We start from the raw sequence: 23826 nt of genomic DNA, 5'->3' as shown, positions 1-23826 counted from the left end.
AGGTTATTTAAAATACATGTTTTCCTGACTCTATTGTTGCAGATTTTCTATGGCTCTTTGGTGTCCCTTTGCAATTGTTTTGTCACAACCAAGCTGCTACCCCAGTTAGTGGGTGAATGAGTTACTAAGTGGAAATGAGAAAATGTTATATACACTTGCTATGTGAAATTCATTTTCTTCTAAAATGATGAGCTGCTGGTATGATGTATCACTCTATGATGCCTGTTAATAAAATGGTAAAATAAAACATTGATGGAAAACATCAGGGGGCGTGGTTACAATGGTGTGTATTTGTGTGAATATGTATAATTTCAGAAATTTCTGACATGTCTATACCTAGAATTTAAGTTTATTCTTCATCCTTGTTGCTCCCATTTATGTATTCTTCCCTCTCCCTCATTATGCCTGTCTGCTCACCTGAAGCTTCCTAATCAGATAAAAACATATACAGTTAGTACCATGGACAGAGCTCTGGACTTGATATCAGAGAATCTTGGTTTACATTTTTTCTCTTTCACTATGTATGTTAATGTTGGGCCTTAAACATTCTGGGCCTCAGTTTCCTCAAGTATTAAAGGAGAGGGTTGAACTAGATTTTTTTTTAAGGAGACAAAACAAAGGTTAAATGATTTGCCCAGGGTTACACAGCTATTAAATGGCTGGGCTCAGGTTTGAACTCAAGATCTCCTGATTCCAAGACCAGTGCTCCATCTACTATACTACTTAGCTACTCACTGGATGATGCTATTAAGTCTGTAATCTTATGGCCTACTTAATTTCATATATGGCCTTTATGTCACTAAATAGAAAGCCAGTCAGTATTTTACTTTACCAATGTGCTACCATTGTCCAAGCACAAACAAGAGTAACTTCATGTTTATTTCATTATTTCAGCTTTTTAAACAAAACAGCATATGGGAGAAAGGGATTTTGGTTATGATTGTTGTTGTTGTGGGTGATTTTGCTATTTAGTTTTTCAAGATAGTTGTATGACCCTGAAAAAATCACTCCATATCTATTTGTCTTAGTTATTCATCTGCATAATGGAGATACCTCTCAGGGTTGTTGTGTGAAGGTAATATAATAATTGTAAAGCCCTTAGCACAGGATTTGGCACATATCAAGTGCTATATAAATGTTAGTGATGATGTTGATTTAGTCTTAGAAGTGATAATCACTGAAGTTTACTAAGTGAGGGGTGACGTAGACCCATGCTTTAGGAAAATCATTTTGTCAGAGGATATATTGGAGTGAGGAGAGATTAGCGGCAGGCAGAGCAATCAGAGGGTTATTCCAGTAGTCTGGGGTGTCAGGTAATAAAAGTCTGCATGAGAGTTGTTGTAGTGTCAGAGGAGAAAAGGGAGTGGTAGTTGAGAGATGTTGCAGAGATAAAATGGAAGGTCTTGGCAACATATTGGATATGAATAGGATAAGAAATAGTAAGAAGATGTCAAAGACATCTAAGGTGAGATCTTGGGGGACTGGGAGGATGGCAGAGCCCTTTCCAGCAATTGGGAAGCTTGTAAGGAGGGAGGATTTAGGGGAAAGATAATGTATTTAAGTTTTGGATTATTGGAATATATTGGAAGAGGAAAATTATACCCAGCTGGAAAAATTAGAGGAAGTAGATGGAAGATTTATTTAATCTTATATGCTGAGTTACCTTATTAAATTTCTTTTGCTCATTCTTCAAATACTAAACTTAGATGACATTGATAACAAAAGCAGATTAGTGACAAATCAGCTCCTCCTAAGTGTGACAAATGAAAGTAATAAATCAGTTCCCTTAAAGCCTCCTTTAGCTCCCTGGACAAGTTATTCTTCTAGTGTGACCAATATATAAAGTTTCTTAAATGTCTTGTGTTTTCCAGGAAATCATGCTGGTGTATTACAGAGGGTTTAGAAGGATGCCTCATAATATGGAAGGAATGGAGAAAGGGAAGGGTGGTTAACAGTATTTGTGTTACACCTATTTCTATTTCCTTTCCAGCTTACATTTCATAGCAATTGAAAATTGTTTATTAACTTGATTTGTTAGAAACTGCAGTCTCCCCTCACTGTTAAATTAATTTTATGAATGGCTGTGGCCACTGAGTTCATCACCTTGTATCTAACCCTTTATCAATATCTCATGTTCAGCCCCGGCCTGAGATAAGCTAGTTTGGTTCTTAGTCAACTGTAGGTTGCAGGCTGACTTCTTCCAGAAGCATTCTGGCTTGGATCGACCTACCAGAGCTTATACTTTCTATTAGCATAGCTCTTGGAAATCCTGGGACTCTGCACACCATAATGAAACCTTGGCAAATAACTTGAATGTAAAAACACAATATATTATTAAGACAGATGTTCCTTGCTTGCTGCAGCGGGCATCCAACTTATTGCTGAGCCTCCAGGAAAAAGTAAAAATAGTTCTACTTGCTCACTTGCTAATACCTTTCATTTCTAGAATATGAGAAAATCTTGATTCAGGCAGTTAAGCTGCTCTTTCTTATCTATCTGAAGCAGGAAAGCAATAAACCAGTGGGAAACTTGGGGTAAGGGCAATGTACAACTGAATCAGGTTATTTAAAGCAAAATTAACTTTACTGGACTGTTTGTAGTTGATAGAGAAAGTCTGTATGTGATAATGGCTATAGAGGTCACAATACTTAAATTATCTAGTGATTATTTCTTTGTGTGCTCATTTAGTTTTGATTATATAGAAAAGGTTAAATAAAAGAAGCTTGTCTCCTAGCTTTCCTTCAGTATAAATTATATGTGGCTGTCAAATAGTAGGAATAATTGAATTTTTAATATTTATGAAGTTCAAACTTACAGTGTTTAATTTTCATGTCACTCATTCAAATCCAATGAGTAATAATGCTTTCATTTCAGTTTATGATGCATTTCTGTTAATATACATTTTTTATCACCACTGTTTCTTCAAATGTATTATGGAAGATAGAATTCTGTTCAATTAGGCTTTAATCTACCTATCATAAATTTCTTTTTACTTAATGACTGGGGTTTGGGGGAAATACAAACTTTATTTTAATCTTTAGCATAATTACTTATTATAGGATAATATCTTTTACATACTTACCATTTTTATTATGTCACTTATTCATGAAGTTCAAACTAGCAATGTTTAATTTTCATATCACTCATTCAAATACAAGATTAATGCTTCTATTTCAGCTTCATGTGGAATTTATGCTGTCATACAATTTGCAAATCACTCATTAATATCCCTACTAAGTATCTACAGGAAGTGTGCTAAGCACTGGTAATGTACAGAAAGGCAAAAGACAGTGCTTGATTTTCAAGGAACTCATTCTACTGGGGTAGACAGTGTGCAAATATCTATGTACAAAAAAGATACATGCATGGTACACTAGAGATAATCAACAGAGGTAAAACACTAGAATTAAGAGAAATCAGAAAAGGATTCATGTACAAGATAAAATTTTAGCAGAAACTTGAAGGGAGCAAGCCAGAAATAGAGGGAGAGGGCCCAGAGTCTGAATATTAAATGGGAATCGAGTAGGTCTTATTTGAGAAACAACAAGGGAGCTGGTATCACTGTATAGAAAAGTAGGTGTGGGGTACAAAATAGAAGACTGGAAGGATGTATTTGGGGGGAAGGTTATAAAGGATTTGGAATTTGGGGGCATTTTATAGTTGATCCTGGAGGGTGCCACTTAGAGTTGATTTATTAGGATGACATGCCTATTAGACCTAATATGTCTTTAGGACCTTTTAGGAAGGTCACAATGGCAGCTGAGTGGAAGATGAACTGGGTTGAGAAGAAGCATACAGTAGCATAGTTACTTTCAGGCTATCCTATAGTCCAAATGTGAAGTAATGAAGGCCTACATTAACCAATGAAGAGGAAGAAAAGGAGGTATATGTGAAATATAATATGGAGGTAAAATTCATAATATGGAATAAGAGAGAGTGGTCAAGGATGATAGTCATGGGAGACTGAATAGATGCTGGTGCCTTAGAGAGATTTGAAAGAGTAGAGAATTTAGAAGAAAGATAATGAGTTCAGTCCTCAACATGTTGTGTTTAAGATGTCTATAGGACATGATGTTTGAGGTGTCTTTTTTTAGGCAACTGGGGATGAGAGTCTAGAAATCAGCATAGGGATTAGGTATGGATAAATAGATTTGAGAGCCACCAATTTAGGGGTAAACCCTGAGAATGATGAAATCAAGTGAAGTAGCATAGTGAGATGAGAAGAGGGCCATGATAGTACCCTGTAGGATGCTCATGGTTAACAGGTATAACCTGGATGAAGATTCAGCAAAGGAGGTTGAGGAGTGATCAAATAGTAAGAAGAGAACCAGCAAAGATCAGTGTCACAAAAAACTGAAAGGAAAACATAGGAGACTCAAGGGGATTGATAGTGTCAAAGGCTGCAGAGAAGTGAAGAATAAAAAAAAGGCTGTTAGATTTGGCAATTGAGAAATCATTGGTAGTTTTGAAAAGAACAAGTTATATTGAAAAGTAAGGTTGGAAACCAGATTGTAGAGAGTTTAAGAGAATAAGAAGTATAGAAGACTTTAAGAGGTTTAGCCACAAAAGATGGGAAAGATATGGGATGATAGCCTAGATGGAGGAATCTAGTAAAAATTGTTTGTGGGTGGAAGATTTGTGGACATTTTTGTTGGGGAAAAAAAAATTAAGAAAATAGCCAGTAGACAGATTGAAAAGAAGTAGAAAGAATGGGGATGATATGGGTGGCAATCTCATGGAGAAGATAGGATAGAATGAGAACTCTTGTGCATGTAGAATAATAATAATGATAATGATAACACTATAAAATCAAACATTTGTGTACTACCTATTATATACCAAATGAGAAGCTAGATGGCACAGAGATTGAAGAGAAGTAGGAGAGGGGGATGATAGGGGTGGCAATCTTTAGAAGATAGAATGGAATGAGATCATTTGTACATATAGAATAATACTCCTAATAATACTATGATAGGAAACATTTATATGAGAAACTAGGTGGCACAATGGATAGACTGCTGGCCCTGGAAATCAGCAGGACTTGATTTCAAATCTGACCTCAGTCACTAGCTAAGTGACCCTGGGCAAGTCACTTAAGTATGTTTGTCTCAGTTCCTCCTCTGTAAAGTGATTAATAGAGAAATGGCAAACTACTCTAGTGTCTCTGTCAAAGAAACTCCAAAAAATGTGGTCATAGAGAGACAGACATAGCTGAAATGACTCAACAACAAAAATAATCTAGAAACTGTGTTAAATGCTTTAGAAAACCTCATTTCATGCTATTTTAAAATCCTTCTTTACAAATTTACATTACATTATTTACAAATAAATAATATTTATTATTCCTTCTTTACAAATTAGGAAACTAAGGCGAACTGAAATTAAGGAACTTGCCCAAGGTTACACAGTTAGGAATTATCTGAGATTAAATTTGAATTCACATTTTCCTTACTTCAGAATCATTATCCACTAAACCATCTAGATGCACTAATGGAGAATAGTTAGCTTTGGCAAGAAGGATCACCTCTTAATGTGAGATGGAGTGAAGTAGGAGATGGTAGCAGAAGGCATCTGGGTGATATCAGTGGAGGAGAGAAAAAAAAAGAGTAGATTTTATAAAGAACATGCCTTATGTTTTTTAAAAGTTTGAAATATAAATGCAAAAAAATATTTCATTTGAATTAAGTTCAGTATTTTTCCAGTTAAGCCATCTTACCTACAAAAAGTCTCTATGACTTACAATTTTTATCCTAGATTGAACAGGGCAAAAAATATACTCCATTTGTTTTCCCTGTGGACAAACTTAATTTTGCTTCTATGTTGAGGCAGCTAGATAGTGCAGTAAATAGAGAACCAAGCCTGGTGTCAGAAAGACTCGTGTTTAGTTTAAATCTGGCCTCAAGACACTCATTAGCTGTGGGACTCTGGGCAAGTCACTAAACCTTGGTTGCCTCAGTTTTCTCATCTGTAAAATGACATGGAGAAGGAAATGGAAAACCAGTGTCTTTGCCAAGAAAATCCCAAATGGGTTCATTGAAAAGTTAAACACAGCTGAAACTGAATAACAATAACAAAGAACATATGTTTTTACCAGTGCCTCCCAGCTGGGGATCTGCCCTATAAACCAAACAAGTCAAGGATTTTTCTCCCTCTCTATTCAAGTTCCCTGGCTATAAAGTACCCCCAAAGTGACTTGGACCTGCTGTGATAAGTGGAATTTAGCTTATACTCAGCATAAAGATTCAGTGACATGAACTAAGAATTACTTCAGCTTCCTGGAGAAAGTTTAACAATTTTGCCACTGAACTTAATATTTCATCATATGCTTTTAAAAGAATAATGTAGTTTAAAGAAGACCATTTAAAATATTTCTCACCTATTTAAAACAGTATATTTGGATATCATGAACATGTATGGATATGTATATTTGGTACATGTACATGTTGATATTGTAGTTTGAGTTTTAGAGCAGAGGTGGGGAACTTTTTTTCTGCCAGGGACTATTTGGATATTTGTAACATCATTTGCAAGCCAAACAAAATCACCAATTTTTAGAATTCAAGCAGTGAAAAGTTTATAATACCAGCTTTCAGCTCATCATTGCCTGCAATTGCTTTAGCAAATGATTTTATGGGACTTATGTGGCCTGCAGGCCGGACATTCCCCACCCTTTGTTTAGAGCTTACTGGTAGAATATAGATATTGCAGTTTGGGGCTTTTGTGGTAAGATAGTTTTTTAAATGATATATTTTTAGTTCATAACCATAGCATTACAAAAAGTTTATTAGCTTGAAGGTGGTCAATAATTTAAACTCTTCTTTGGAGTAGACAAATCAAGTGAAGTTCTGCTTAGTGAGTGAATAAATTTGTTAAATGACTCCTCAAGATCGACTCTGCTCTCCATCCACCAAAACCTCATTTACCACTCTTTCTTAATATACTTTGATTGATTTTTGGATTGGAGGGTACAGTACAAGGATGGGGTGGTGTACCACAAGACAGAACACAACATGAGAAAGGAGCCAGAAGAGAGAAGGGAAAGCAGGCAAGCTTTATTGAAGGGAAATATAATCCAACAAAGTACTCCATGGGGTAGAAACATGTCAGGTCCACTGAGATGCCTGATAAAAGCAGATGCCCAAATCAGTGAAACATACCCCCTTCGCCCAATGTTTTTATTGGGTTGAGTCAAGCAGGACAAGATATTTGAAGGATAGCTTGGATTGCTGTGTGGGTCATGGTCCTGGGATTTGTACAAATTCATGTCAGGGGAGCAGTTTATTGATAATCTAATGTCCCATCAGCAGAAATGTCCTTAGAGCTGTTTTTACTTTGACTAGATGGGATTTAAGCCACAGCAGGGAGATTCTAAATGTGAAGTCTTTTGTATACTGTGCCTGATTTGCAGTTTGGGGATGCTCATCCTTTAGTCATTTCTATTTTACCTCCTTAGGACTTTTTTACTTGCCCAACACAAGACTTGTGATCATATCTGTGAATAAAGATTTGGAAAGCAGTGTTATAATTTACATCTTTAACTTTGCCTTTTGAATATTTCTAGAGTCTTTCTTTAGCTCTGTCAATTTTACCCCATTGCAGATGAGTCCTTCTGAAAAAGAGTGAGATGAAAGTGTTTTTGTCTGCTTTAGCAATCTTCCTCTCCATTTTTTTCAAATGCAGCATAAAATATGTTAAATTGTGACTCATAATATTTAAGAAAGAACTAAGCTTTCTTTTTTTTTTCCTATTCACAGAAACGTTCCAGAGGCCAAGTACTATTTGACAAAGTATGTGAACATCTGAACCTATTAGAAAAAGATTACTTTGGTTTAACATACCGGGACACCGAAAACCAAAAGGTAAAATATCCACTAGGGTTGACTTGCATTATGACAATGAAAATATCTTGGAACTAACTTATGTTTTTATTGAATAAATTAAATTAACCACTAACTTCACATATTCTGTGGGTTACATTCCCCTTTGCTTCCTATCTTTTGAGTCCATAGAACTCCTAATTTCATCTACATTTCCCATAACTATTTCTATCAGAAGTTGCTCAGAAGTCACTTAATTTCAGTCACTTTATTGTTCTGAAAATTCCTTGACTCTGGACCCAGTTTTAACAGTACTAACACCTAGAGCAAGTCACCAACCTTTCTGAATTCAAGTTTCCTGATATATAAAATGAGTGTGTTAAATGAGATGAAAGGCAGCAGCTAGGTGCCACAATGGGTAGAGCACAGGTCCTGGACTAGGGGAGACTTAGCTTCCTGAGTTCAAATCTGGCCTCATCATATTAGCTCTTCAATCATGGCAAGTTATTTAGTTCTATTTGCCTCACTTTTCTCATCTGTAAAATGAACTGGAAAAGGAAATGGAAAACCATTCCAAGTAACTTTGCAAAGAAAACTCCAAATGAGGTCATGATAGACATGATTAAAAGACTATAAACAACAACATTTAAGTCAGTTATTTAACAAGAGGTTATGATGTATTTGATATTGTACTAAGTGGTAAAGAAACAGAGAAAGGCAACAAGCAGATTTTGCTTAAAGGAACTAACATTCTAATGGGGAAGACAACTTGTAAATAAATAGGAATATACAAAATACACAGAGAATGGGTGGAAAGATTTTAGAGGAAGATTTTAACAATGGAGAAACCTAACAAAGTTACTAATATAGAGGTGCTTTTCTTCAGAGAGGAATGGATCAAAGATCAATTATGTGTTAAATTACATGTGTCTAATTTCATCAAGTTATTTGTTTGATCAAGCTGACTCTCCTTTAATTACTTTTCTATTTCTATGCTAGACTGACCCCTCAAAACTAATGATTGTAAACTAATTTTTTGAAAATGCTTTAAAAATGAACAACTTCCAGTTCTGTCTGCAATCAGTGACCTAGAAGAGTGTCTAGGATGATAAAAAGGCCTGAAAGCAGGAAAAGGAGCATCAGATTGGGATTAGTGGTATGAGGGACTTGGGTAGTACCACCAGCAGAAAGGAGTTTTACATTGAGCAAGATTAGTCAATGTCTGTACTAATGAATCTCAAATTATTTTTAATCTTCTGATTCAATTCCAAAATGTTATTTTTTTTCAGAACTGGCTGGACCCTGCTAAGGAAATAAAAAAACAGATTCGAAGTAAGTTTTATTAGAATCTTTATTTGGACTGTTGGAAAGAATATGGTAAAACTCTTAGAGAAATGGAACTCTAAACTGGTGACTAATGGATAGGAGAAATGCTCCATGCAGACAGGGTTACTAATATAAGAAAGATTAAAACAACAGGTCCTTTCTTATAGCTTTTCTTTTTACTATTAGTATGGAATATAGTGACGAACAGCACGTTTTATGTATTTAGATGCTTAATAAGTCTTTAATGAATTGAACTTCTATCATTCTATTAACAGTAACAGCTGTTTTCATTTTTACTACCTAAGCTGTTGTAATTCAAGAGAAGCTTTTAAAACTAGGAAGATTTATTTTTAGGAAATAAAGTTATTGAATTAAAATATGAATTTAATAAGTATATTTATGCCCCCACATTTCTCCAACCATTAATGTTTATATAGCATTTTAAAATTTATTAAAAACTTTACATGTTGTCTTATTTGAGAAAGATTTACTCTGTTGGGATTGATATAGCCTAAAGAATCATAACTTGGGGTCTGTGAACTGATTTTCTTTGAAATCCTATATTGCTATACTTTGCACATTTAAAAATATTATTCTATATAGATCAAACTATATTATTTCTACTCCCCCCCATGTTTTTTCCTTTTCTGTTTCTTTTATAACATGATTAAAATGGATATATATTTAACATAATTACACATATATAACCTATATCGAATTGCTTGCCACTCTTAAGGAGGGAGAAAATTTGGAACTCAAAATTTTATGTGAAAAACAAATGTTAAAAATTGTTTGTATATGTAACTGGAAAAAAATAAAGTAAGACTTTTTTGGGAAGTCCATTGGCGTCTTCAGATTGCCAAGAGGATCCATGACACAAAATAGTTTACAAATCCCTACTCCAAATATAGTCACATAGATTGTTAGCAATCAAAAAAATGGAAATTATCATTTGACAATGGTAATGTAATTATATGTCATCAAGAAAAAGCAATTTTTTTTTTTGTCAGCTGTTCTGTTCTTTCACTGGTCTTTAAAAGCCTGTAAAAGATTTTCTTTATCATTATTCATAGGTCCAGCCTATCTTTCTTTGCATCCAGTAAATGAATGTGTTCAAATTAAAAGTATCACATTTCTTCTTTTCAACAGTTACTATGAGTGGAAGGAACAAATAACTTCTTCCACCTCTGTAGAAAATAAGTTTCATTAAGATAAAATGCCTAAAGTACCAAAACGAGATAAGTAAATCAATAGACCAATTGATAGTTAACTTAAAACTTCACTTTAGCAAAATCATGGAAGGTTCTTCCAGAAAAAAAGAAAACAAAACATCCCAAAGACTAATCTTTTAATATTGGTAGTCCTCCTGATAATTTATACAATTAAACCTCCTTTAACACACATTTAAAATGTGATTTAATATGTTTCCTATCCAACAGCTTGATAGAGAAGTTGTGCGACAGCAACAGATTACGTGAGATTGAAGTCAGGGGTACCTGCCATTGTGATAAATAGTTGAAAATAGCATTATTTTTTGCTTTAGAGAGTATTAAAAAATTTAAGATGAAATTTTCTTGGGAATTTTTTCTGCAGTTATAAGAAAATACTATGCAGCAAAAAGATCATTGAATAATATATGCATAAAGACCTATGTAGTTCATAATTAATGCATAATAATTATTAGTCTTCTAATTAGTTGTTGCAAAGTACTTTGAAAATGTAACATACTACGAAAAAGAAACTATGGTATTATTAATAAAAAGTCTGTTTGAATAGAATAGTTTAATTTGGATGGAACTTATTGCTAGAATTTCCTTATAGTAACTTTATATTCTGTCTTCTAATTGCCCTTTCTAAGGGTAGAAAACCAAAGAAAAGAATGAGTTATCAAACTTTGTATGTTTTCCATTATAAAGATTACATTATATGTATTATCATTCATTTTGAAGAAAATTAAATGATCATCTCTAAGAGTCCATTAATAAGGCAGGAAAATTTTGTTGGATAAAAATAGATTTTAAAGACAGCATGTAAAATTATTTGTATAAATAAGTTCTTGTTTATACAATATTACTTATGTCTAACTAGAACTTCTCTCATTTTAAAATTCAGTCAGACAATTCTGTAGTTCTCTTTGTCTGTGGATATGTTGCATACATGTATGTGATCATATATGAAGTATTTAAGTCAAAGTAAAAACATGTAAAATTTTTGGGCATAAGCCATATGATTTTTAAAATTCATAGAAATCTTTAAATATTCAATAAGTAGCCCATATATCAGCATATGGCATTGAGCTCACAAGATTTTGAGGCATATTCTTAATAATTAATCCATGCTTTTCTTTAATATATTTAGAGAATACATATAGAGAAAGATATATTTTATAGATTTTTAGGGGCTTTTATGGAATGGTTCCCAGATCCCTGAAACATGGTCAATCTCTTAGACATATTCTATGTCATGGTGAAAGGTCATATTGTGATTTACCATCTCCATTTAGGAATTTCTTTGATTCTGGAACAGTTTTATTTCTCAATATATCAGTACAGTTGATCAAAGTACATTATTTTTTCCATGAGTACAAGACTTCCAAGACCAACAAAAATAAAAAAAATTCTTAAAACATTTTTATTAAATTTTTATTATTATTAAATTTTATTTTTAAATTATGGAATAAAATAAGCATTTCCATAACATACTACAATAAAAAAAGATGATTACACAAGAAACTTCAAATCTATTATGCACAACTTGCTATTCCTTTCAAATATACAACTAAATTATCATGTATTTTTTCTTCTCTTACCCCACTCCCCACCCCACTCTAGATATAGCTACCATTAGACACAACTGTGTGGGTATGTGTGTACATATGTGTGAATATAAAATTATTCTATACATATTTATGCATTTTTCATGTTTCCTTGGAGTAACATCCAGTGTATAAATATATGTAAATATACATACATATGTACATATATATGTATATATGTATGCATCATCCCCCCTTCTTCACCCCTCCTTCCAAAGCATTTAATGGTGATGGCACCATTCCATGATCTTCCTCAATTTATTGATTCCAAACCACTCTATTTTCTCATTATTTCCCTGTTTTTACTTCTGGCTCTATCCACTTTTTTTCTATATTCCTGATTCTTCTCTACCTGCCAAATTATTTTATTCCTTTAATTGAAATTTATATTAGGTTATACTTCTGCTCAAGCAAAAATTATAAGCTCCTCAGCATGACTATCACCTATCCTTCCTCTCCAGCAAAAATTATTAAAGTATTTTTAAAATTACAAAAGCATATAACTGGAACACAACATCTGTGTCCTTAGACCAAAGGCCTATAAGTCACATGTGGTCCATGACACTCCTACGTGCAACCTGACCAGATTAAAACAGAACTTGGAATTATTTAACAAATAAAAAATATAATAAAACATAGATAATATTACACTTTAAAATAAATCAGTATGTGGCCCAGAGGAATCTTTATTCTACATTATTGGCCCCCATTTCTATTTGAGTTTGATACCATGGAAGTTTGCCATTCAACACAGCTTCTTAAACTATGAGTTGCAACCCCATATGGGGTTTGTAACTGAATATGGGGGTTGTATCCTTAGATTTTATTATCAGTCAAGATTGATTGATAAAATACCTATTTTATATACCTATAACTTGAGGTTGTGAAAAAGTTTCTCTGGCTGAAAGTAGTTTCAAATGGAAAAAATTTAAGAAGCCCTGCCTAATACAATCTTCTGGAAGGTAGAAATTTTATTTTTTCTTGGTTTAAATGAATTACTGAATACTTGGTAGGCACAGTCTAATTTGAGAATTTCCCATACTTTTTGTTTATTATTTTTTAAACACTTTCCTCTGGATGATGTCATTACTGATTTCCTTTGTCTTTATAATCAAATAGAGCACACACTCTTAACCTATAGTTTAAGGGTCTAATGACTATAGCACATATTATTGTTTCAATAACTATTTCAATACCATTGGTTTACTTTGTAATCTTATGTATTTTATTTTATTCATTTAAAAACATTATTCTGAAAAGCATTCTATCTATAGGTTTCCACAGACTGCCCAAAGGAGCTATCATATATGGAAATTTAAAAATTCCTGAGGTAGAGAAAACAAAAGAAAGGGTAGAGTTCAAAGCAGTAAGTCTCACTGCTTGTTAAATTTACCAGTAAAAAAACAAATTGAGAATAAGATTGGAATGGTTAAAAAAGAAAATCCCTGAGATTTAAAGAGTTAAATATCCTATTCCTATTTTGTCATGGATAATCTATAAATTTCTAAATGTAGTGGTTGTGAATAGATGCTAATTTGGCAACCAAATAGAACTAGAAATGGAAAGACATTCTGTGAATTTCTGTTTTTCTGTAGGTGGTGCTTGGCAGTTTTCATTTAATGTGAAATTCTACCCGCCAGATCCTGCCCAGCTATCTGAAGACATCACCAGGTATTTGAAAAGAAATTTGAAAGTCTCAAACACAGTGGGAGGATGGATCCCTTTCCTAAGTTCCCTTGAGAACAACCTTGCTTATTTCAGATAGGCTTTAAATTAGCCATTTTCATTTGACAAATTGTTGACAGCTGGCTGATAATAATGAAAAAATGATAACATCATAAATGAAGGATATTCATTGTTGAATTTTTGGTGTTGGGTTGATACTCTGCATATATTTTGGTAAATTTTTTTTGGTGTTAAACTTAATGCAAAATGAGAAAATAAAAAGAGCATAATCATGTACACAGCAGATCATAAGAAATGATTTGATATAAAAAATAATTTCCATTTCAAGAACACCTTATAATAAATACCACACATTGTTTCCCTAGCTTTTCTTTGCTTCCTTGTTGGCTTTTTTTTGTTCACTGTTGTGCCTTTTTAATTTTTTCTCCTACCTTCTCATCACCACCCTAAAGAAGGCTACAATTAAGTATAGACACACACACACACACACACACACACACACACACACACACACATGCAAGACTGTACTATGCTTATTTCCTCCTATCATCTCTTCCTCTGAAGATGAATAGCATCTTCCTTACATCTAAGTCATTCGATGTTCTTATATCCCAGCAATATTCCAAGCCAATTTTATCCTATCTGAGAAATTGTCTTTGAAAGTTCCCTCTCCTCCCATTTTCTGTATTCCTTCTATTCTTGGCAATATAAGTTATATTGATAAAAGAAAATTTAATCTAAAATAATCAAAACTGTATAACTTGGACCACCATGTTTCTAGTATTCTCTGACAGTAACACTTCTAGTGTTCTCTGATAGCAACTTAGTGTGGTCTAAATAATTATATGCTAACACAATGTATGTATTTATTGCCTTTTGCCAATGGGGAAATCTCTAGTATGGAATTTTTAGACAGAGTCAAATACTTTGGAACCCCTATATACAATATACAATATTAAGATGAAAAGTGCAAGTTCACTTCATGTGATAAAGTAGAATGTAGACAAAAGCTAGGTTTAAAGTTGGAGAAGCTATACATTTCTCTTTCTCAGAATCTAGATTTAACATCATTTGATTTATGGCTAGTGGCATTGTTAAATTTGTATTTGAAAAAAGAATCCATAATTCCACTTCATCTTTTGGAAAATATTTTTATAGCCTATATGGATATTCAAAAATCTTTCTAAAATATGGTATATATGAAAAATACTAATAACACCAAATTGGCCAGTTTCTAGGTATTTAGACATCAGTTGTCATAATAATAAATCTATAAAGCATCTTAGAATTTTACCTAATCATTTGTTTATAGGAAAATTAATGCTTAAACCATCTAAGAGAGATGACTTGATTGATAAACATATGTCTTAACATTCTCAACAATGCATGAAGATAGACTATATCCATGCTCATATTCTTCCTGGACATTAATAATATTAGCAATAATTATGTTTACTTAGAAATATTTTAATAAAACTTATTTAAAAGCTGCTTTGTTAAAATCACTTGGAATAGCATTTGCAATACCCACTTTTAAAACAAAGGATTTTCTAATTTAAGGTACATTATGCATTAGAATTAGCCATCATGACAATACATCTTTGTTTAGACTTTAGAAAGCTAATCTAAAGTCCCTATTGAAGTCCATAATATGAAAGTAAATTATAGTCAAGTAGAAATGCTATAAATTGAGAGCATAAATGGTAATTTATGTTTTTTGGAGCATACACACACACACACACATACACATCAAATAAATATTGCTAGGATATCTATCACAAGTAAGATTTCTGACATCCTTAAAAAAAAAAAAAAACTTTTTTTGTTTTGCAAAAAATAAATTAATAGTTATTTATTGGAAAATTATGTTATGAAATTTAATACCATATATTTTTGTAAAGTATGTTTTTAGGAGATATTAGTGGAAACATGTGTAGTTACATATATACATATACACATAAGTACTTTATTAATCAAACTTAACTAATTTCCTCTTTAAAGCTGATTTAAGTCCTCTGATTTTACCTTGCAGTAAAAGTCAGCCCATAGATACACATACTCACAGTTTATTCTTTTAACTTAGTCCATGATTGTATCATTCTTCAAATATTATAAATCATCTAGTGTTATCAGTGACTTGGATTCTTAGTTGCTCAGTGGCAAAGAATAATTCTCTTAAATTTATTGGAGTCAAACCTGAAGCTAAAGCATGACTTTGACTTAATTCCAAGAGAAACAATTATCCTCATCTACATACTAAAATATTCTTAGTAGGATAGTTTGTATATTGTATATTATATATTCTATATTTTAGAAGCTAGAAAGTCACTGTATCTGCGTTTTTGTTGTTGTTTTGTTATGTTGTAAGATAACATAGATATTTTCTTTTAGTTCCAGGGTATTGTGTAAACATGTATGTAAAAATAATTGTAGTGGGCAATGATAAATACCACCCACCAGTGTATGCTGAAAACAATGTAACAAACTGTCTTTGTCTTTGGAAGGTACTACCTCTGTTTACAGCTGAGAGATGATATAGTATCAGGAAGATTGCCATGTTCTTTCGTTACACTTGCCCTTTTGGGATCCTATACTGTTCAGTCTGAACTTGGAGACTATGACCCAGATGAATGTGGAAGTGATTATGTCAGTGAATTCCGTTTTGCACCAAACCACACAAAAGAACTGGAAGATAAAGTGATTGAGCTACACAAGAGCCACAGGTGAATAGTAGAAATACTTATAGTAGTTGTTTATATTCACTTTGGGAATGGAAATATTATCTAGATAAACTCTTAATTTCTTCCACAAATCTAGTTCTAGTGTCTTCAGAAAATTAATCATCTTTGGCTGAATTAACTCTGGCTCAAAATATTAAAATACTTAATTTAAAATTTTTAATCTTAAATTGTTTTCTTAGCATCTATCAGTCTAAAAATGTTACTTAGTATTTTAGAAGAAAGACCTAATGTCTTAGATAAGGGCTTGTTGATAAACAAGTTATCTGATAAGATAACTAATTCTATCACATATCCAACCACATAACTAATTCTATTGGAAAGACTTCTTATTTCTTGACCATGTGTAAACTTTTAATTTATTTTTCTTCTTCAGGGGAATGACACCAGCAGAAGCAGAGATGCATTTCTTAGAAAATGCCAAAAAGTTATCTATGTATGGAGTCGATCTACATCATGCCAAGGTAGAGGGACATATTTATTTATATTTCTTTCTCCTTCCTCAGACTCCTCCCACTCCCCCAACCAATTCTTAAGTATTGGGCTCATAAAATGGGTTATTATCCTCCTCATCTATTTAGTTGAATCAATTTGATGGGCTAAAGAATGTATGTGGGAAAAAATAGCTACTCTTAGAGAAACAATAAGTTTTACTTTTGGAGAATTACAGAATAGTCAAACTATCCTTTAAAATATTAAAAAAAAACTGTATGGGTACAGATTTATTATATTGATCACTTTGGGTGACCTTTCTTAATGTTTTCCATTCTTTCTTTCCTAAAAGATATTTGCAAAAGACCATTCCTTGGAACTTTATTCCTGTTCCTTTTTGGGAGAAGAGTTGAAATTCTTCTCTTCTCATCTGCCCTAATCCTTTGTGCTTTGCACATTGCTATGCATGTATTAGATGCTTAACAAATGATTGATTCTGTTGAATTATGAGTTCCATATTTTAGAAAAGACTTTAGTAAGTTGGAGAATATTTTGACGGAAAGGATCTCAAGTTTATGCTATAGAAGGCTTAGTTCAAAAACTTTGGAGAGTTTAAGAAGAAAAAGATTTAATGGATATATGGTAATTGTAAGTCAATATTTTAAGGGTTGTTATGTAGAAGAGGTAATAACTTATACAACTTGAATCATAGGGGTAGCTAGGTGATACAGTGGATATAGTGTAAGCCCTGAAGTCAGGATGATTTGTTTTCCTGAGTTAAAATCTAGTCTCAGACAATTACCAGCTAGGTGGCCTTGGACATGGCACTTAATATTGTTTCCTTATCTGTAAAATGAGCTGGAAATGGAGATGGAAAAATACTTCAATATCTTTGCCAAGAGTACTCCAAATGGGGTCACAAAGAGTCAGAAATGATTGAACAACAACAATAATAACAATAACTTGGTCCTAAAGAACAGAAAACAAAGTGAATCACTGTAGCAAAAAATGGAAAGTAAGTTTGGTGTAAGTAATTCTGGTGAGAATTATCCATTCAGGAATGTGGTACATTGTCCTTCTCTGGTCTTCATGCAAAGGTCTAGTTACCAGTTGTGATTTAAGTTGTTGAAGAGAGTCTTGTGGTATAGACCAGACTAGACACTTTTGTGGATTCAAATGTCAATTTATAATAATAAGTTGTGTGATCTTTGACCAGTCACACACCATGACTTAATTTCCATAAGTATAAAATAAATGATTTGGGTTAAATAACAACCTAATGTCTATTTGAGCTCTGAAGTTTGACTTTCCTCTTACTATATCATCCATTTTGACCTTTTAACTATGGTTTATCTCTGTATTTCTAAGCCTAGATGTTTCTCTTTGAATATTTTCACTCAAGTTCAGAACCAAAAGGGAACTTCTATTCTCATCCTCACATCCCCAACCTACACTTTTTTGCACATCTCCAATCCTAATATCATTTTTTCCCCTCGTCAAACTCTTAGTCATTTGGGAATTATTCATCATTCTCTATTCAGTCTCTATCTTGTTAATTCTTCCTTGGAAGTATTTTTTTTTATTCTTCCTCTTTGTTGTCACTGTCTCTGAAAAGACCATCATCACCACACACTTGGATTTTTGTAATAGTTTCCAAATTAATTTCGCTGTGCCTCATTTCTTTTTTTCCCCTCAACTTTCCATTGACTGTTGAATAAATTCAAACTTGGTGCAAGTTAATGTAACCAATTAATTATTGGAGTTAGAGGCCCTTGGTGTGAATCCAAGCTCAGCTATTTATTTACCCTATATATGGCAAAACATTTAATTTTTATTGGCCTTAATTTCCTCATGTAAAATATAGATTGATTTTTATGGTACAGTAAAACCTCTTTCAGCTTCAATTTTATAATCTTTATCCAAAAATCTTCCATAACCTAATTCTACCTTATTTGTGCAATTATATCTTACATTTTTTGCTTATATATATTTTTCTGTCGCAGTCTATTGTAGTCTCTTTCCTTTGCCCTATATAGCATTCCATGAACACTCTCCTGTAGGGCTTTGTTCTCTCTTAATTCAACATTGCTGAAATATATAGCTTTATCTTATTTATGTGTTCTTCAAACAAGGAGGAATGACCCAGTTTTAATCTGGTCTTTTCTCCTTGGTGCCTCTAGGTCACAACTAACTCACTAGTTTCAGTCAGAGCTTGACTTTAGTCACGTTTTGACACTTTATTATTTTGTTTTCTTTTTCATTTTATGTAAATATTCTCTCAACAGAGTCTGAATACATACCAAAAAGCTTGTCTTGTTTCTTCTCTGTTGTAACTACAGTTTCTTTATAATTCATAGCATCAGAAACCCACAGCTAGAAGGGAACTTGGAAGTTATTTAGTTCAACTGCTTCATTTTATAGATAAGGAAATGAAGACCTCAAATAGTTAAGAGACTTAAGTTTATATAAGTTGTCAGTGGCAGAATTAGGTTAACATTTATGTCATGTTAACTTAAAGCTCATCACCTTTTCCATTCCATTTAGCTGCCTAATGTAGTTTGGTCCCTATGGTAGCCATTCAAAATATATTTGTTGGATTAACCTCAAAGTTTAGGTGGTATGAGCAGTATCCTACTTTAAATAAACATGATATTTTGAAGTTTTTCTTAAAATCTTTGCCACCATTATAGAGCATGTCCAACATGGTGAAGTTCTTCAGAAGTTTTTTATTTGAGATTTTGATGAATGAATAAAGCTTTGGAACATTGGCGTCTCTCCTGAATTAGTTCGATAATCACTTGAAGTAGTTTAATCTAGTTATCTATCTAGGAAAAAACAAATAGATGAAAAATATCTTGTGTGCAAGTTATGATATGCAATTGGGTTAACAACCCAAATATCTGGAATTCAGATTAGTTGTGATTTAAACTGTAGATACAAATGCTATTACAATGGCAATTAATTTTTTCTTTTGCCTCTATACCCATGAAAATTACAAAGAAATTCTAAAAGATTTTTTGTGCCAAGGATGTAATTGTGGCACAGGATCAGAAATGCAAACTTTAAATAATTACCACAGACTCATTTTTATCAGTTTCTAAATTTTCCATATTGTTGATTATTTTACAATTTGGATGGTGAAGAAAAAGAGGTTTAAACACAGGTAGCTGGAGGATTTCACACATTTTTTAAATGGTTCTGTTAATTATATAATAATTCGCCTGATGCCTATTAAAAGTAAAAAAGATTAGAGCAAAATTTCAAACAAGTTTTGATCTAGGGTATATATATCTTCACAAGAATTCATGTAAATAAAACACAAATAATAGTAACTAATGGTTGAAAACAGCATTGACAATATGATTTGAAATAGTGCCAATAAAGGAAGTTTGCTTTGTCTCCATAATAAAGACAATGCAAATACAGATATGTAGATCACCTCTTCTATTTCGTGTAAGGATGAAATAGTCATATTTATGAAAGCACTTTGTAAATTTTAAATGACTCATGCCCATATAAGGTGCTTTTTATCATTTATTTACTTATCATCATCATTATTTATTATCATCATCATCATTATTTTATGTGGGCTTCTAAAACTTAGATAGATTTCTGCCCCTTTAAGAACTTCTGCTTTTACTGTTGTCTTACTGTGATGAAGAGAACTGTCTATATCCAGAGAGAGGAACTGAGGGTGGATCACAACATAGCATTTTCACTCTCTTTGTTATGAATTTGACTCTCTCTCTCTCTCTCTCTCTCCCCCCCCCCCCTTTTTTTTTTTTTTTTACTTTTTGATCTGATTTTTCTTGTGCAGCAAGATAATTGGATAAATATGTATGCCTATATTGTATTTAACATATATTTTTACCATGTTTAACAAATATTGGATTACATGCCATCTAGGGAAAGGGGTGGAGTAAAGGGGGGGGGGGGAAATGGGAACACAAGGTTTTTCAAGCAACAATTTTGAAAAAAAATCTGCATATGTTTTGAAAATAAAAACGAATAAAAGTAAATAAGTACACAAATAGAACAAAATATAGACAATTTTGTATTTTTTCATTATGTGGTTTAAAAACAAAAACCAAAAAGTTAAAAAAAGGGTTTCTATTTAAAAAATAAGAAATTCTGCTTTTAGACAATAGAAATATAATATAGGCTTACAGTGATGTTCAAATTTGCAAATTGGCTTTAAAAAAATGAACAAAATCACTCAGCATTATAATGCTGAGAATTTCTAGTTACATAAGACTCAGTAATAAAATTTAAAGTCTATCATTTTTACATGACTCTCCTCCTTCTGTGGTCCCTTCTCAAGGTGTATTCTAAATGCTTGGTCAGTGATGGTGTCTAGTTAAAGAGTTGTTCTAGAAAGAATGATGATGAAGGATTTGAAATAAAGATTTCATTTAAAAGAAAACCATATATAGTATCGTCTCCTATTTAAAATGTTTCAGACATAATCAAGATTATTGTTCTGGGTCTCTAGCGATTTGTGAAAATATGTTCTTGATAATGCATCTATATATGCCTTGTGAGATATATATATATATATCATGGCTTTTTAGATAAATGGCAGAAATTCTTCCCCTAAGTCAGTGGAAACCAGGTTTTCCCATTCCTTTTCCTCCAAATTGTTACATGAAGAACAGGTATTCAATCTAAGATCCTACTAGTTCATGAGATAGGTACTTTAGGAAAGGAACCACCAGTTACTCATCAACATAAAGTGACAATTCTTTAGATGAAAATGCCTTAGACCAGTCTTCATTGAAACAAAACCCACTGGCTTCTTTTCAAATTGTATTATGTATTTTCAAATATATATATGTAAAATGTAAAATGCTATGGCCATTTCTGTCTACCACTAATAATAATTTTGAAGTGGATAACTTAATTTATTTTCCAATTAATTTAAAATTTTTTCAGATAGGTTTTCTTTTCTTGACATGGTTTTTCATTTTAAAGTATTTCATTACCATCACACACATACCTCCCATCTATATCTATATACACACATCTTATCCACTACTGAATATTTGCGTTTTTCTAAAGTCATTCAAAGATAAAATAAAGAGATTTTAATGCAGTAGAGTTTTGTCTAATAGAAAAAGCACTGGGTCAGCCACTAAGAAGCTTAGGTTCTATGTCTTTGCATCTCCTGAGCCCCAGTCTCTCGCAGTAAAATGCTGTGATACATGGGGATAATTACATTTACTTCCCAGGGCTCAATTTCTTTTTTTTTTTTTTTCCCAGTTTCTGGGACTGTTTCTTTCTTGCAAACGGAGAATCATGGACTATATGATCTCTCTGCACTTTTGAACCTCTAATTTTGCTTTTGTCTTTTAAAAGCTAATTAAAGGAAGCTATCCTATGGATTATTGTACTTTTATATTGTAACCAGCTATCTAGGATTATTTTGATTTTTCATTCTTCTGTCTCTTGGATGAAAACTACATCTTTTTCCTCTCTCAATTTATGATGAATTATATAATTATGGCAGCTAGGAGATACAGTGGATAGAATGCCGGACCTGGAGTCTCTGTAAAACCCTTCTTCCTGAATTCAAATCTGGCCTCATACAATTACTAACTGGGCAAATCACTCTGTTTGCCTCAGTTTCCTCATATGGAAAATGAACTGGAGAAGGAAATGACAAACCACTCCAGTATCTTTGCCAAGAATACCTCAAATGGCATCACTAAGAGTTGGACATGACTGAAAATGACTGAACGACAACCAAAATGTAATTATAAAAGTTTATAATTCAAGGTTAGTAAATATATTACATGTAACTAACTTTTCATGATTTAGAAGAAATCAATTGTAGGTAATGTCATTTCAGTGGCTATCAAGATTGAAATGGATAGATGATGGCTAGTGCCTATCACATAGTAAGCTTTAATAAATGCTTGTTGACTGAAGTGATATTTAAACAAGAATTGAAAATTGAAAATAAAAAGGGCATAGAATGGCACAATTTTCATATTTGTAAAACTTGTCACTTTGCCATAGATCCTTTGTCACTCTAGTGAAATTTATGGATTAATAAAGTACATACATTAATAAAGTACATAGAGTTGTAAGGAGAACCAATTATATTAAAATATATTATCCACATATTTTAAAAAACAAATTCATGTACTTTAGTCCATTATGTACTCCAACATGTATTCCCAGAAATGATCTTTTTAAAATTTAACCTATTAAGCTTTTCCTGAAGACCTCCAATAAATAAAAATAAATGAGCTCATATTTGTTTAGAATTTTAAAAATTATAGATAGCTTTAAATACATTTTTCATTGTTCAACTATTTCAATAGTGTCTGATTCTCTGTGACCCTATTTTGGGTTTTTCTTAGAAAAGATACTGAAGTGATTTGCAATTAAGTGATTTGCAATTTTCTTGTCCTGCTCATTTCACAGGTGAGGAAACTGAGGCAATGAGAGTTAAGTGATTTGCTCAGGATTACACACAGTTAATGTGTATGTGATATCACAGATTTGAACTTAGGAAGACGAGTCTTTTTGATTCTAAGTCCAGTGCTCTAACAACTATACCACCCAGCTATCCTCTTTAGTTATATTACTTGATTCTTTCTATTCTATGGACCTTTGTTTATTTAATAAAATTTAAAGGATTTTAGTGAGAGACAGGATGTCTAACTCGAGGTGGCCATGATTTCGTGACTTTTGCAGTGGTAGGGGGAATGGGTGTTTATGTTGCTTTATTGATGCCATTGTTTAAACCTTCTGCCTTTATAGTTTTAACAAATTATAGCATTCTAAGAATTTTTTAGATTTCTTTTTTCTGGACATTTGGACAAAATTAAGCCATAGCAATAGTTATCATTACCCTTGATGTATTTGTGATTTAAAATGAAAAGTACATTGTCCTTAGAATTGATCCTGTATTCATAGGCACTAATTAGTTATGTTAAACACTTTAGTTATATCTTTTTATATAGTACTTCATAGTCTAATGGATCATTGCATTCCTAGTTATGTT

General features: G+C 32.5%; 1 protein-coding gene across 20 annotated transcripts in view; it reads left to right on the top strand.

Moving 5' to 3' along the window:
- The window catches only part of EPB41L3 (erythrocyte membrane protein band 4.1 like 3), a 220782-nt gene that overhangs the window by 107480 nt on the left and 89476 nt on the right, over positions 1 to 23826 (top strand). For all 20 annotated transcript variants that reach the window (XM_031946598.1, XM_031946599.1, XM_031946607.1 and 17 more), the window contains exons 4-8: positions 7755 to 7859; positions 9107 to 9149; positions 13554 to 13629; positions 16149 to 16367; positions 16759 to 16846. In XM_031946598.1, the coding sequence (XP_031802458.1) occupies positions 7755 to 7859; positions 9107 to 9149; positions 13554 to 13629; positions 16149 to 16367; positions 16759 to 16846 (531 nt within the window). The remainder of the gene's footprint in view (positions 1 to 7754; positions 7860 to 9106; positions 9150 to 13553; positions 13630 to 16148; positions 16368 to 16758; positions 16847 to 23826) is intronic.

The sequence above is a fragment of the Sarcophilus harrisii genome, chromosome 1, assembly GCF_902635505.1.
Source record: "Sarcophilus harrisii chromosome 1, mSarHar1.11, whole genome shotgun sequence".
NCBI lineage: Eukaryota > Metazoa > Chordata > Mammalia > Dasyuromorphia > Dasyuridae > Sarcophilus > Sarcophilus harrisii.
The sequence above is the reverse complement of the archived record's forward strand: the minus strand, read 5'-3'. Positions and strand labels throughout refer to the sequence as shown.